We start from the raw sequence: 17,061 nt of genomic DNA on the forward strand, positions 1-17,061 counted from the left end.
CACTCCTGCCCCACGCCAACATTCACTGTGTGACTTGGTGATCGCCACAGAGGAAGTAAGCTGATTGTGGAAAGAGGGGAGTCTGGGAATTCACACCCTGCAGCCGGCCCATTTGACCATCCAATCCCTCCTATCGCACAAGCCAGGTGATAGAGTGGGATTTCTCAGATCCGGAAGCTCAGGTGGACACAGCACCTACTGCAGAGTGAGCATGTCGGCTGCATGTGTCGAGAAAGACCAACATATCCCCCTAACTATTAGGACAAGTCACTGCTTGACCATAACAATTTCTGTAAACCTCCAGCACTATCCAGAAGTACAAGATGCTGTATCCAGAGTCTCTCTTGTTGCTGACTTCTGTGTTGGTGATCCAGCACCGCTATGGGCACATATAAATATTTATCCCAGCACTAACCGCAATAGAGTTATTAAAGACAGAGAGTGATAAGAATGGTCACTCGAGATGGGTGTTTAAAGGTGAACATGGAGTATACAAGGCCTGTGTCTCTCGCCTACTTATTATTTTATTAATTTTTGGGGATCTATAAGGCTGGACTTCTCCTGCTTCTAAGAACCAGAGCAGGGATCAAGCCCATGTTGCATGGCGTCTTCCTGTCCTGTTCGCAAGTTGAGTGTGGTGGCCCTGAGCTGGCCTCCCAGCCAACTGTGGCACTTTGGATGGTTTTGAGCTTCACGCAGATTAAAGATGTAAAACAATTGCTGCATAAAAAACATTAATTTATAAAGAAGAATGTCACGGAATCTGCAAAAAAAAACGAATACAAACAAACCATAGGAGAAATTACTGAATTGTTTTGACTGAAAATGGTAGGGATTTTTGTATATGTATAGTAAATAAATAATAGAAAAAGCAAAAAGTAATTTTCGTTTTTCGGTCCAAAAAAATTAGGTAATTTCTCCATTTGTGTTTTTACATTTTAAATGTTCACAGCAATCCGGCTGTCACAGGTGATACATGTGATGTACCACCCAAAAGCCTACAACATGCACCAGTCTATTGCAATGGTATGGATATGCTACTCGTGCTTTCTCTGACAGAAAATCCCAAGTCAAGACCTAACTCTTAGACGGTCTGATGCACAAAAGCGTTTTACAATCAGGCAATCCCATTGAAAAGTGTGTTGTATATCAGGCCCAGAGCGTTGCGTGACCTGATTAGTTGAACATTTAAGACAGGATCAGCGTTATACTGGCATTGTACGGTTTAAGCAGGTCATGAAAACATATGTGTAAGTGTGGCATGCTTGGTTGGAGAGCGCACACATTATAATTGTGATGTTTGGCATGAAAAGGGCTGGGTAGGACACTCTCCAGAATAGCGACAGGTGCTGGGCCGATGACGTCACATTGACATTTGCTGAATCGGCACCCAGGCTGCAGTGGGCATGGTGGAGATGGGAGGGGCTGGTCTCCTGAATTGAGTCAGGCTTGCCATACGTTGGTTTCTGAGTTTTTAAGGACTCAGTGGGGGACCTATTACTGTTTATCTGCTTGAAAGAGACGCTGGCTACCCTCTGAATGGGGCTCCCTCGACAGCGTGGCTGTCCACTTTGTGTTATATTTCAAATTGTTTGGAACTAGTTTTGTATTTCGCTTACCACAGGCTACCACCAACCTTGCAGACCTTGCTGTATAATTAATTAATTATTTGGGCCCTTTTCAAACTCACATTATCTGTTCTGCACAAAATGGCACAATGTCTTCCTTACAACATGCTCAAATTGTGCTGTGGATCTATCAAAAATAAAGGGGCATAGTTTATTTGTTAATGCCAAAAAATGTCCTAGGAATTATCTAATGACTAACCTTGTAGTTGGGTGGATGTGTCAGAGAATAGCACAAGAGGGTCTAGATCAGCGTTGTCCAAATCCAGGCCCCAAGGGCCGGAATCCTGACTGGTTTTCAGGATATCCTGCATTAATATTCATGAGAAAACATGTGCATACATTTAGAATCGCTGTGTGCAAATTTATCGTATGAATATTAATGAAGGGTATCCTGAAAATCTGACATGATTCCGGCCCTTGAGGCCTGGATTTCCATGGTTACACATTGTGTGGACCTCCTTCCAGATTTTCTGCACTACAACTCCCAGAATCCTGCAGCTCTGACTATGCTGGATAGGGTTCATGGGAGTTGAGGTTCGAAACATTTGGAGGGCCACATAATGTAACCATGTTGACATGGGAGAAATGTTTAAAGCGTGTGTCTTTATATGCTTAAATATCTATAAGTCACTGCTGTATTACTCAAGTGGAGAAAACCTGAACATTACTTTCTACCTCTCTTTGCTATTTTCTAGGGGTGAATATGTCTGTTTTCACTCCCACAGCACCATTGTCTCAGAATCCCAGATCCTGTTCTCTACATTCCATGAAGTGAGAGTGAGTTGCAAAACTTTGTTTTCTAGTACTAAGATATTAATACAATAAACCATTTTCATTATCTGGCTAGCCGGCATAATCCTCTTTAGGCCTCAGTTCACTTCAGCCCTGCTTTATTCTTTCAGCTCAGCACAGGCAGCTAATGAATTCTGAAATGGCTTGGCTCCCCGGAGCATTTAACTAGTCTGCACAACTGCATCAGGGAACGGGGTGGCTGAAACATATTTAGATCAGGTCTTAAACAAGCGGGAAGAGGTATTTCTGCAAGACTCATACGAAGAAGCAGACGATGAAGAATAGCCGTATTTTTCATGTTTACCTCATTATAAGGGCTGTTGTAAACATGTTCCCTCCTGTCTTACCTTTCACATAGCAGGAATGCTTTAACATTCACACTCATTAGTAAGAAAGGGAAAGATTGTGATTTTCACACCATAAAACCATTTGCAATATTTCTGGCTCGATTAGAATAGCTGTTGACGAATTTATAGGAAGGAAATACAGGAGTTCTCTAGTTTCTCTATTTCTTTAATGAAAACGTATATGTGTGTGGTGCCGTAGCTAGCATAACGAAGCACGGCAAGCATATGTTCATGCATTGATCCAAACATTAGCAAACGGGGCAAACAGCTGCCATTTGCAGTATCACAAAAAATGCATAGTGAGTGGCACAACCCTCAACCACTGGAGCTTGGCAGTGCACACCAAAAAGTGTAGCCCAATGCTTGTTGAACTGCCACTCCATGAGGGCGTCCAGGCCGCCCGACGTTTGGCATGTTGTGTGATGCTCAGGGCACTACAATGATGGGTGCAGTTCCATACTCCTCTCACCCGTGTGTTAACACAACTTCAGCTGGGATAACAGGTTGTGTACATGGTAGATTTTGACTTGACTTTGGAAGGGAACCAGGGCCACACCAAAGGAGGTAACAATGTGTGACTGCATAACACCCGCAGGAAGGGAGGGCACCACGGAGAAAGTCCATGCCCTTTCCAAAGACTGCCCGGTCTCTTCAGTTGGTTTAGTTAGGGCTTCTCTGCATGGACTCTCAGCCTCTCCCCCACCCCCCCATGTATCCCACATAAGAGCCTGTACAAAGTAGTATTCCTTCACCTGCAGAGGGAACTGCTCTTCCCGATGCTGAGATAACTATCTGTGTCTATGCCCCCAGATGTAGTACTAAAGAAGCAGGTGTGCTGCCGGCTGAAACCCATTCTTCAAAAAATGAATTGTGCTGGGAGCTTAAAGTGGGTGCAGTTGTTCACTGCCCATGACCCAGATTACATCTACATACTAGGATCCCGATTCCTTTCTCATAATGGCTCCTTGATTGTTCAACCATGCCTGCTGACGCGTGTTTCGACCGCTGGTCGTTTTCAAGGCATTACTATACTCATTCAGTCAAATTAGACATTAAATGAATGGAAACACGAACCACAATGAATGCGAATTGGCAAAATGCATGAAGTGGATAATTGTATTTAACAATTGATATTTCATTAAGTACCATAAAAAGACAAAGGTGTGGGGGAGCCACTCATATCCAATGGATCATTTTTGAGAATTAAGTATTAAACAAAGGAAATGTGTTAGCATACCAGAGGTCACTGGTTTAGGATAATGACATATAGACGTGGAAATTAATACGTAAAATATACTTCAAAATAACCAACATGGTTCTATATTTGACAATAGAGTGACAATATGAGCTAACTAAAAAAGATCCATATATTTTCTCTGTTTATTGTTTTATTTTATTAATTTACCCTGTTTCCGTTCTCCAAATTCTTCTGAACCAATGGGAATCATCCAAATTAAAATGATAATGTTTGATTCATTGTTTTATTAGCATTATAGGAATGTATTTTGGAACATCACCAATTACAAAATGAACTGTTCTTTGCTGACTGAATGTATATAGTAATGCCTTGAAAATGACCAGTGGTCGAAACCTGTGTCGGCAGGTGAGCTTGAACAGTCAAGGAACCAATACATTCTTCTTGAAGAATAATCTTGTTTTAATAATTGCTGAATTAATATTTGGTGAATTACTTGCAAGGATAAGCGCAATACCTAGAAAGTGTATCTAATTGTTGTACACGATAAGAGATTTAGGGGTTGAATCTCTACTTTTCAATGGCATGCAGCTGTCCGATCCAGATACTCCAGACCCAAACTGAATCAGAAACCCAAGCGCTTCTACTGTCCAGCTCACCCCGATTCACTTCTCTCTTTCTCTTAATGGTCTTCTTTTTGTTATAAATATAAAAAAATGCAAATGCACATAAAAAGGTCAATTTCTCTGGATAACATAAGTGATGCTGACTATTGCCTTTAAATTCCAGAATTAGGTGTCATCATTTTAGGGTTACAGGGATCGCTAACACAAATTAGCCACTCCATATTGAAATAAAAAGCATTTTAGCAGAAAAGGGTACAAGGACTGATATCTACTTAGATTATTGGCATAAGATGATAAATATGAATTACTGGCTAGAGCAGTCAAGAGCATGCTTTCTGAAATACGCACACCTATACCGGGATGGAGCATCAGATTTAGTATATTTAATAGCAAAGGCTAACTAAAAGAATTATGTCAGAAATTGTAATTAAGACATATCACACCTTATTAAGACCTGTTTCTCGAACATCTTTAGTGGAGAAAATCTTCAGAAGCATCTGGCCATCCTGGTTTGCAAATGCTCTGTATATCTGAGTCACAAGGCCTGAAACGGGAGCAAATCTGGAGATGACTGCACCATTTCAAATCTGGAGATGACTGCACCATTTCAAATCTGGCGATGACTGCAGCATTTAAAATCTGGAGTTGACTGCAGCATTTAAAATAAAGAGTTGGCTGCAGCATTTCAAATCTGGAGATGACTGCAGCATTTAAAATCTGGAGATAGCTGCACCATTTCAAATCTGGAGTTTGCCACAGTATTTGTAATCTGGAGGTGACTGCAGCATTTCAAATCTAGAGATGACTGCAGCATTTCAAATCTGAAGCTGGCTGCACCATTTCAAATCTGGAGTTGGCCAAAGCATTTCAAATCTGGAGCTGATTGCAGCATTTCAAATCTGAAGCAGGCTGCACCATTTCAAATCTGGAGTTGGCCACAGCCTTTCAAATCTGGAGATGGCTGCAGCATTTCAAATCTGGTGATGACTGCAACATTTCAAATCTGGAGTTGGCCGCAACATTTCACATCTGGAGATGACTGCAGCATTTCAAACCTGGAGATGACTGCAGCATTTCAAATCTGGAGAAAGCTGCAGCATTTCAAATCTGGAGATGACTGCACCATTTCAAATCTGCAGTTGGCCACAGCATTTCTAATCTGGAGATGACTGCAGCATTTCAAATCTGCAGTAGGCCACAGCATTTCTAATCTGGAGATGACTGCAGCATTTCAAATCTGGAGATGACTGCAGCATTTCAAATCTGGAGTTGACTGCAGCGTTTAAAATCTGGAGTTGGCTGCAGCATTTCAAATCTGGAGATGACTGCAGCATTTCAGATCTGGAGATAGCTGCAGCATTTCAAATCTGGAGATGAATGCACCATTTCAAATCTGGGGTTTGCCACAGTATTTGTAATCTGGAGATGACTGCAGCATTTCAAATCTGGAGATGACTGCAGCATTTCAAATCTAGAGTTCACTGCAGCAGTTCAAATCTGGAGTTGGCTGCAGCATTTCAAATCTGGAGATGACTGCAGCATTTCACTTGAGCAACTCTTTGTGAACCACGTTTGCAATGGAACATCTCAAACATGTCCCATGCATATCTGATTTGGTACTTTTTGAGGTGTAGATAATCAGGTTCATGGCAGTGGGTCAAATTGGAGGTGCTGACGGGCATTTCATTTGACCCATTGACATCATTGAGAATCAGGGAGTCTATGCCCTGCTGTTGGCACCGGGTTGCCGCACCGTACAGCAGATTGTGATGTAGTGTAATGGCTGAATTGGACACTTAGGAATCTGGAATCTTTGCTTCACATTTTTTATTATTATTATTATCATTATCATTATCATTATTATTATTATTAATATTATTATTATTATTATTATTATTATTATTATTATTATTATTATTATTATTATATTTATTGAGCACGGGCCTAACTTCGAGAAGTAATGCAGCACTTTACAGCGGTATGCAACAATACAGAGGCATAATGCAGTGGTGTTCAGAGGTAACATCAGAACAGATATACAGCGGGGGTGGGAGGTAGTATACAGAGGGGCACAGAGTAGGGGTACAGCTGTTGCGAGTGGTGGGTAGGAGAGGGGCGCGTGTCGTCCAAATCCTGAATTCCCTATTTTAGTAATGTGTGATCAATGGAAAACCACATCATTCACTGTGTCTCTTTCCACCAAAAAGTGGGCACGTGTCAAAAGGCAATTCAGTCCCCTTTGAATGAGATACACAATTCATACATTGATAGGTGTGACCCTCATGCATGAGTGGGAAACAGGAAGGCTGTGTCAGCCCCATCACGTATGAACAACCTATTGTTATCTTATGAGTCACCAGTTCAGGTCGGGGCTACCCGTAGGCAGACCAAAGGAAGAGTGAGTACATCCTTCTAGGTGCTACAAAAGATTCCTTCTAAGCAAGGAGTGACAAGTCAAAGAAGCACCGTGCCGCTGGCACCAGCACCACAATACTCAATATTAGACCTCAGTAGATCCAGCGCCTCTTTACAATGAAATATAAGCATTTTGCTGGGCAGCTGCATTTCTAAATTTACAAACAGATTCGCTGGCACTTGGATGAAAAGTGATGCGATGCCTCTCTTGCCAGAGCTGTTGAAACCTGATTTTATTTTCTGGATCTGCAACTATTTTTTAGTAACTAGATTTCGTCTGTCAATTTGGGGCCCTGCTGTGCCATCCGCATGTAGCGACTGCTGTGACAACAGAGGAGGCCGGGGCAGCAAATGTCATTATGGCCTGGAAATTGAATTGAACAGGTTTACATTTGAATAGATTTACAGGCCCGTGATGATCCCTCGCATGCAGCATGGCGCTGAGATCCGCCGCGCTTTCCAAGGGTTGGCGCTGGCGTCAGCGCCGGGCTGCACGCTGGAGAATGCAGTGAGCTCGGAATAAAAGAGCGCCTCATCTAATATCTATGGACTTAGCTGGATATGCCATAGGATGTACAGCTGTAAAACAGCTTTATAAAGAGAGTGAGCCTATCATTTGCACTTCAGAGTTATGCCAAACATTGGGAGGTATGTGGCAGCAGATCTAAATTAAGATTTCACATGAAGTTGTTGTAAGAGAAACAAGGATGCCTTCACTGCTTTAGCTAACGGTGTGGGCCATTAAACTATGTGCTGTCATTTCCCACGGTAATACTGGGCACTGGGGATAAAAGTTCCCAGAGGACAGAGCTCCTTGCCACTACTCAAACCCCCTGTGTACCCTCTCATTTCCTCTCTCTCCTCGCTCCCCTACTATGGAATGCTCTTCCCCTCCGTACTACTCCAACTCTACAACTATATAAATCCAACCTCTAACCCCCCTCCTTTCTGAATAACCTGTTACACAGCACTCTAAATTACACCATCACCCTGCTTTCCTCTCTCTCTCTACCCTTACGGAAAAGGCCTAAAGCACTTTACCATCACCCCTCCATCCTCAATGTAGCAATTCCTCTACCGTCCTGTTCCTATGCTATTCTTTCCTGTCCCCGTCCCTGGTATGTTTTTACACCTTGCCCTGCAACATCTGGTCTTCAAGTCACATTCTCTCACCCCACTGTAAAGGACCCACGTCCTCTGCTCTGTTATCAATGTTACATTTTGTAAGCATTTTAGTGCCAAAGATACATTGCGTTCCTGTGATTTCTATAAATAAATAGAAACAAGCCCACCAAGCCTGCCAAGCTGGGCACTAGGCGCCACTTCTAGTGTAAATATATACTGGCATTTCCTTAGATAATACTGGGAAACTGGGGCTATGTGACCATAGGGCAGACTCCAACAGGCACACAAAGGAAGCAGGCAAACTAAGCAGGACACTAGGCATCCCTTCCTGTGTAAATATACAGAGTCATTTCCTGAGATAACACTTGACTCTAGGTGTAGAGGACCTGGGAGTAGAGTCCAGCAGGCAAACTAAACTGGACAATGGGTGTAACTTCCTTTCTAAATATACATTGCCATTTCCCGAGATAATACTGACCACTAGGGCATTGGCCACTGGGGCACACAGTCCCCCATATCCACCAAGTATCACTTCCTGTGAAGCAGAGATGACAGGAAGTGTAATAGACCAAAGTATTATATGTGAGTGCGGTATGTTAGTGACAGATCACCCTGAAGTGGGAGACAGGTTTGCGGTTATGCGTCATTTCATGTGTTTGGTTTGGGATAGTCGATTCACTTTATAGATACTGGTTCATATTCAAATAAAAAATGAAGCTTGCCTTAAGGTGACTGATGTCTTGGATAGATTCTCCACTGTAGGGATCACTGGGTATATATGTGGAACCAACGCCTGCACATGAGGAACAGGAGTGTGCCCTATAGAAATGTTGCAGTTTGCCAGCATGGGAAAGGTATGAGATGCTGGCCATTTGGCTACTGAAAGGTTGAAAAGACTAGGGACGTGATTGGCTAGCTCTTGTAGTGAAAGAGAAATCTATGTGTTGGCTGGTTTGCCTGTAACAGAGCAAGACCGCAACACTCTTTCCAAGGTTCAGCTAACATTGCATCTCTGGTCCTCATCCATCAAGACACTAAGCCTACGCATGTTCAATGTTTTTCTGCTACTTGGTATGTTCTAATCGTTCCAATAACAGTATCTGGGATGCCAGATTGAATGCACAATTAAAGACATTAAAATAAAATTCACAGAAAAGTAATAGCTGCGTCACTGAGTAGTGACATGGGGGTCAGTAATGCAGCAGAGTGAATTGTTTAGGCAGGGAAAAGGGTCATCTTTGGCTTTCTTTGATGTGAATCAGAGGGTCAAACACCGGGAGCGCCTATCACTACCTAATACCCAGAACATCTAAAAGGACATGACGGGAGTACATTCCAAGTTAGCATGGCAGATACTTGATGGTCAGCTGTTATGCGTATTATGCTTTTGTCATCACTGACTTCCTTGTGCCAAATGTTACTGAAGGCATTTTGTTTGTTTGTTTGTTTATTTATTTATTTGTATGGCGCACCAAACCCAAGGGTATCTGGGCGCAAGAGGTTACAAGTATACGTTTGGCTTAGTTACATAGGTTACAGATATAATGTACATAGTAATGCAGAAAAGGAATGTACAGAGAATTACAAAGGACATATACAGGCGCTACATTTTTTGCTTTAGTGAATCAGAGTACGCTGTCTTGCCTCGAGATTGCTTCTCTAAGTAGTTAAGAAAGTGCATTCAAATCTACTACAAACAGGGACGTCATTTAGGGGTCACCAGAGGTCGCAACTGCGACCTCTGAGGTCTCCCTTGCGACCTCTGTGGTCTTCAATGCGACCTCTAATTAAAAAAAAATTAAAAATCGTTTTTTTTTTTAATGCAAGCTCCTGGGCTCTGGCCAGCACCATGTGGCTCTTTACTTCTGCAATGGCTAGCTTTCTTGTTCAGGCCCCTTAAAAAAAAGAAGAAAAATAAGAACAGGTGTGCTACAAGTCTAACACTTTCAGCACTGACCCTAAATAAGAAAGAATAGGAATACCAAACAATGTGTCTTTCTGGAATTCTATACAATAATTGCTAGACTCATTAAAGTTTTATTTCAGGCACACTTCAGGGGGTGACTCACTGATTTAGTCTGTTCTTAAACTCCTCAACTCAGCCTTCCATCCTTCTGAGGTCGATAAATGAGTTCCAACACAAGTTGGGTGATATTGGGTGTATATTTTTTTCTATATAAAGGGCTTGAGCGTAAGTGCTATATAATAACACATCATTATCATTTGGTCATGGACGTCTGCTTGCATTCACAGTAATTTGGTAATATGGGCCTATACACACTGATCGTAACGATAAGGACATTCTTTTCAATTAGGGCAAGCTTTGCACTCGTGCTAACTGCACTTGCACTGGTGAAAAGTGTCTATAATAGCGCTCATTTGTATTTAGTCAGGGCACCCCGCAATGCCGAGAGCAGAGCAGCAGTCCTTGCTTTGCGGTGCAGACGGGACCTTTTAAAAGAGCTCTACGCAAAGAATCGCTCTTTCATGATTCCGTCCATTTTAAGGTGGGCTACGTGCATGGTCTTTCACCCTACTCTGTGCAAGGATTCAGTGGTGTAACACAAAATGTGGGTGCCCGTCCTGCAAGCCCTGCTGAGGGGGCACCCTCCGCCTCCACTGCCCCCCCACTGGGCATGGACAGCATGGGGCCACCAGAACTGTGGGGTCTGCAGGGGCCCCGGTTACGCCAGTGCAAGGACTATCCTGTTGACAGAGGTGTGTTTGCAATGTTCATGTACAACAAACAACATTGTCATCTGTTTATAAAAAACAAAAACATTATTTGCATTGTCTTTACAATCAAGTAGGGTTTAATCCAGATGGACCTTTGCTTTTTGAACCACCAGACCAGGAATCTGCAACCTTTGGCTCTCCAGATGTTAGGGACAAAAAAGTCCCTCATCAGTAGCTAGCATAGTGAAGGGGGAGGGATCATGGAAGTCATAATCTAAAACATCTGAAGAGTCACAGACTCTGTTTTTTGTAATGACCATGAAACATTAAAATAATCTCTTCTGAAGCAAATGTTCATATAGTGTTTGCCCAGACACATACAACCTTGCACTAAATATATGATTAATTATGAATATTCTCATAAAAGCACACTGCATGTGACTGTTCAGTGGGCCGACTAGCTTGCCCCTAACTGCCCATCGCTAAACTGAGCATCTCCCTTATTAAGTACATCGCTAATGCCTGTTGAATTATTCTCTTGATGAACGGATATTGCCACCTCAGGTGGGCTATATGAAAGTTCTGTGCACCCCTAGAAAGAGCCTTTGCCATTTGGTGGACTTGCGCGAGGATCTTCCGCTTGTTCTGGGGGCAATGGCAGGCCTGGCACACTAGCACAGCCATAGCCAGGTGTGTGGATGTGCAGCCCCTCTCCCATGGTTGCACTACATTATCTGGATTGATCGGAATCCCTCCTTCTCTGGCCCCTCTAGCCACACCCCAGGTCCCCATGGAAGACAGCATCACGTAGACTGCTGCAATTGATGCATCTGGGACTGAATCCCCTAGTCCACTGCTGGTGTGGCAGGTAATCTCCTACGGTAAGACATGAGCCTGTTGCCAAGTCATGGACCCCATCTGCACCTAAATGGACCACAATAAGCGATCTCTGCCCAGTGCATGGAGTGGGCCATTGCCTGATCCTCCACCCTGTTTGGCATCACATGTGGGTCCTATGGCCCCTGCGACAGTGCTGAAGTGCACCACGTGCACAAAGTATATATATATAGAGGGGTTTGAGTGACAGGAATGTACAAGTAAACATTTCAGTGTACAATATTTTAAAGAAGTCATAGAAGAGGCATGAAGAAGTGTTAATTCGGGTTCATTTAGAGCAGTTATCAATACCACAATGTGGGAGTATGCCACTGAAATCGCCAGTTCATTTGAATGACAACCAATGCCCCTTAGAAACCCTAGGACTGTTTATTTTACTGGTGGGAAGATAAACTGATTTTCCAAATACTCACAGAAGTCACATCATGGATCTTGGAATTCAACTTATCTACAGCATTTTCCCTTTATATAATTCTTAATCATGCTTCTGAAAACAAATCTTTCCTTTCAAGGATCCCATCAAGTGTTGTGTTTTGAAGCTATTTGACTCCCCCAAATCACTGCCACAGTGATTGGTCGTGCCTAGCTTGTCCAGGAAGTAGGTGTCTGTGTCCCTACCAAAGATGTCCAGATCTTAGTCTGAGGAATTTTGACAGACATCGGGTGGAATGATGTAGCTAGGAAGTGGTATGTTTGTTATAGTGTGAGTATATTTGGGAATGCTGGAGGGCCGCATGCCAGCACTTGAGGATGGTGGTGCCCATGAGTTGGGTATACAATTAGGAGAATGAATGGCAGTTTGCTTGTAAAACCAGTGAAATGCCAGAAGGATTGTGTGTGTGATATGCTGGAATTGCTGGTTGTAGTTTGTCTCCTATGTGAGAGAGGGTATGCCCAGACGGTGGTCCCCTGCTCGCTACATCATAGGGAACCAAGCTGCACCGCACTGAGGAGGCCCAACAAGAATGTAACATGTCTTGGGTTGCTTGTGTTTCCGTGCAGAGGGGACCTGGCCTAGATGTTCGGGCTCGGCTGCTACCATTGGTGGCAGTACCTGACTGATTTTCACATGGCTGGACCCCTTTTGCAATGACGCATACAGGCTTAAAAACAAAGGTTGTCCAGAGCAGTGCCAGTGGTTCAGATTTATTCAAAACCTTCCACCCATTACTTATTTGGTTGTAGTGTGCCCAAGCCACCTTGTAAAAAGACAAGGGCCCTCATTACGACCCTGGCGGATTTTTTCCGCCATCGGCGGACTTTTCCGCCATGGCGTAAAGTCCGTTTACGCCATGGCGGATGGTGGACTTACCGCCCCATTCCGAGGTCGGCGGGGCGGTAAGTCCCCATTGACCCATTTACCCTTCCCCATTCCCATTTCGGCCCCATAGGGTATAATGGGAGTGGGGAAGGAGTTAATTACGCCACCGTAAATTACGGTGGCGTAATTAACACCAAGGTCCCATAGCGCCATGGATTTTTACGCCCGCAAAAAGCGGGCGGAAAAATGACCATGGCGCTCTGGGAACTCGGAATTGGCGGTAAGGGGTCGGCGCAGCTAACGCTAGCGTAAACCCCTTACCGCCAGGGTCCTAATGAGGCCCAAGGCCTTGATCTGAATTGGATTTTCCTTGCACCATGTCAGATACCGGAGAGCTATGCTCGGGCTGCCAGGCCCGGGACGAGGGATTCCTGTGCGGGGTTGGCAGTGTACCTATGATTTGTGTGGGAGATGGCACGTAATACTGTCTCTTGTCTACAGCACATTCCTCAGAAGCCATGTTTTGGGATGTAAGAGATCGTACCTAAAAACCGCAGCCATTCGACGATCACTTTCCAGAGATTTGCAGAATGGATCGCAAGCCGGGACGGCCATTGATTCATTCCTGATACCGTATGGAAAGTCAGTGAGGGGAATCCATTCTTAGATTCATTTGAAAGTTAAATTGTATGGATTTTTTTTGGTGCTTAACATTCAGCTTTGCCCAAATCTTAGTTATCTGGAATCAATAGAGTGTTGTCAGAATCTAGAAAAAACAATGGTGTCAATGACCAACCGTCTTAGGAAACGTACATTTTAAAACATGAGATTGAGGAATTTGAAGGAAGACGACACAGTGCGAAACAGAATAATTTCTCTTTTTTGTGCAGGGTTTCTCATTCCACCTGTGTAAATGTGGCAATGTGTGTAAATGCGGCATCAATTTGTGGCCTGTGCATGCATACATACATTAAGAGTGTGGCCTTACCTTCTTTGAGCATGCCAACCTTTAAACATTTCATGAAACGGCAGGCCTGGCAGGACTTGCGCCGGCGCTTGGTGATTTCACACTCGTTCGTAGCCGGGCAGCTGTATTCTATGTTACCTGCGGTTGGATATAGGGGGAAAGAGTAAAATGAGGAAACACATTGAATAGGTGTTGTCGCAGGAACAGCTTTAACACAATCACTCGCATGCAACGGATCAATCTGCTCAGCCGATGGCAATGCGACAGCACGGAGCACTGTAAATTCACAAAGACATCTCGCGCGAGCCGGTGGAAGGATCCCGGCAGCGACTGTCGGGAGAAAGCCACCTTGCCAAAGCAAGTCTGATTTTATTTCTACAAGGCCCATTAATTACTCTGGAACATTGCATGCTTTTGGTGTGCAACAAGGCCAACTGCCCAGTTGTCATTTCAAATATCAGTCATTTATTGAGGAAAACCTCTTAATCCCCATTTTTTATTTGAAGGTAGCATGGAGCAACACATTATTTGCCATAATATGACATGATAGGTTATTTATAACACGCTTAATACACAGAGGCTTCTAAGCGCGGACCCGGGGATCGAACCTGTGGTGCTCCGCGCAGTCTTGCTTCCAAGGTGAGCACATTGCCACTGAGCTATCCTTCCGAGACATACTTAGGTTATAAGGAAAAAACATACTGCTTTCATTTGCAGATCATATTAGCCTATCACCTGGCCCCAGGCTTCGGTCTAATCCAATGCAGAGACGTGATTTTCACATATCTTCCTGCAAGCAAAATGGCTTCCGTTTCTTGCCCTGTCCTATTTCTCGACACGCCTGTCTGAGGGCTCGTGGCCGGCGTGAATTCTGGTTCTATACATAGGCGGAACTTTCGCATAAAGCATTTTCCGCCACTGGCGCTGTCACATTCTGCCTGAGAGGTCCTGCTTTACTTCCTAACCCCTTCCCCCTGTGATTAAGTGCATTAGTATCTTAATGAAAATGCTTTCTGTTTATTGCCCCCTCGGGGACTGGAAGGTCATCACACCGAATGCATAAATTGTCATCAGAGACAGTGCGGGCATAATTGCAACCCCGCTCCGCCATGTTTGCAGCACTCAGGGTCCGGCCTAACCCCTCCCCCCAAGAAGCCTGTGCAGAGGCTGCTAATTAGCATAGAGTCTGCCTGAGACCAGGGCATTGATGAAATATTTCAGAGTTAATCACACTTTGTAAACACTGATTTATATTGACTAGCTTTCGCCAGACCGATGTCTCCTCATTAAATATCACATTAGCGGATTGCAGCCTTGCACAAAGACTCCAACGCTCCGCGACGGCTAATTCGGCAGGAAGTAATGCTTAAAGCACTTATACCTATTGAAAATGGGTTAAGTATTTATGATAAAGAGGTCTGGATAGCGTAACGTGGGCGAGATAAACCCATCAGGAAATCTCTCGCTCAAGTAGCGTCGCATCTTAATGCGTTCGCGAGCCAATAAAATAGATGGCCTTCACACCTGCGCGAGAGGCCTGCAGAGCCTGTGTATATAAAACACAGAATACATGCAGCATCTGCCCCGTCCTTGCATGCATGGTGTGAGACACCCATGTTGCACTTGTTGCACCCCAGAGCGGCCACACTTTATGCGTTCCAGACAGATGAAGGTAGGTTATTTATTTATTTGTGTGTTTATATTGTGCCAAAGCCTGCAGGCAGGGGCGCATACATGTAGACGCAGAACATACATATAAAACGAGACACCATATCCTACCTAGCTGGTGGGGCCCACCTCTGGGTCAGGTGCTTTCATCTGAACAGATATATTTTCAGTACTTTTCTGAACGTTTGGTAGATTTCCTACCAAACGTTAATCTTCTAAGTGCCACATGTATGCATATACACACCCTGAAAAAGCGAGGCGTGTTTTTATGGCGTATACCTACATCCTTGTACATCTCTCATAATCCCACCCTACCCAGCTCCCCGGCAGCGAACCGATTAGGGGTTTTCTGTGGGCGTGACACTAGCATAGAAGTGACTCATGCAGTTTCCCAGAATTCATTGCTGCAGCTCTGCAGCGGTTCCATGAAAGTGCGCACCAAGGCCAATGCGTAGCGGGACTAGATCCGCGCTTCGGGAATGATTTCTGCATACTAATTAGAACATCATCTTTGTTATTGTTTTTTAAACCTAGCAGCCTTCCCTCGAGCAGATGACCCATCCCTCCAGACTCCTCCCTTGCATACAGAATGCCCCAAGAGGCCCAACCACCCCCGGTGGAACCTGCAAGAATTGCAACACAGAACTGTGCACCGGGAAGATTGCCCCAGCCTTAAATGACCACCATCCATGCAAAAGGGGGTGTTCGAGAGAATGTCTCCCAACACCCCGGATCAGAATTACATAAAGGTGGAGCCATCCATCTGGCATCAATGCCGGAGACATTCTGTACAGCACTACCAAGTGGACCTCGGTGGCACCCGCATATACCACTGCCATCATACTTGCCCCTGATCGCTCTATGCAACCTCCCAGGACATCGCTACAGCACCCGTGCTTCCATTGCTATTACTGTCTTCTGCTCGCATTATTCAGTCCTCCTGGGTTAACCCTTACCCTTTAAAATGCATTATGGGCAGGCTAGTGCATGAACTGGAACAATGTTGTGCATATTAGCAGATACACAAACACAAGCACATATAATCAGCCGTCTGTAGTTTTCTGTTGTTGGTTTGACTCCTGTGACTACTATACGTGCTATGTAAGAACACTATGCGCCTGGGACGTGTTAACACACTCTTATTCAACTATCTGATCTGGTATTCAGATAAGTGTTCCTAGATGTACAACATATGGAAAGTGAAAAAGGCTCAGGCATGCACTGGAACGTTCATAGATGTTTCCTTACTAGCATACTGAAAGGAACTTCGGGGATAAACACAGTCTGAGAAGTGGGGCCTTTCAGTGGAGAACCAGCCGTAGGTCGAGAGGTCAACAGATGAAACGATCTAGGGGCTTGGAAGCAGGGATGGCAACAGGGTCTTTCAGCTTTTTTTTCCATTAAATTGGGCCTCGAGACTCAGTGGGAAGGGTGAGCCTATGTACCAGTGTTGGCAGTCTTATT

The 17,061-nt window shown here is 44.2% G+C and overlaps 1 protein-coding gene across 4 annotated transcripts in view; it reads right to left on the bottom strand.

The window, feature by feature from the left end:
• Positions 1 to 17,061, bottom strand: part of ESRRG (estrogen related receptor gamma) — a 283,470-nt gene that overhangs the window by 187,049 nt on the left and 79,360 nt on the right. For all 4 annotated transcript variants that reach the window (XM_069608574.1, XM_069608576.1, XM_069608573.1 and 1 more), the window contains one exon: positions 13,951 to 14,067. In XM_069608574.1, coding sequence (XP_069464675.1) covers positions 13,951 to 14,067 — 117 coding nt within the window. The remainder of the gene's footprint in view (positions 1 to 13,950; positions 14,068 to 17,061) is intronic.

The sequence above is a fragment of the Ambystoma mexicanum genome, chromosome 4q (assembly GCF_040938575.1).
Source record: "Ambystoma mexicanum isolate Mex_15411 chromosome 4q, UKY_AmexF1_1, whole genome shotgun sequence".
Classification (NCBI taxonomy): domain Eukaryota; kingdom Metazoa; phylum Chordata; class Amphibia; order Caudata; family Ambystomatidae; genus Ambystoma; species Ambystoma mexicanum.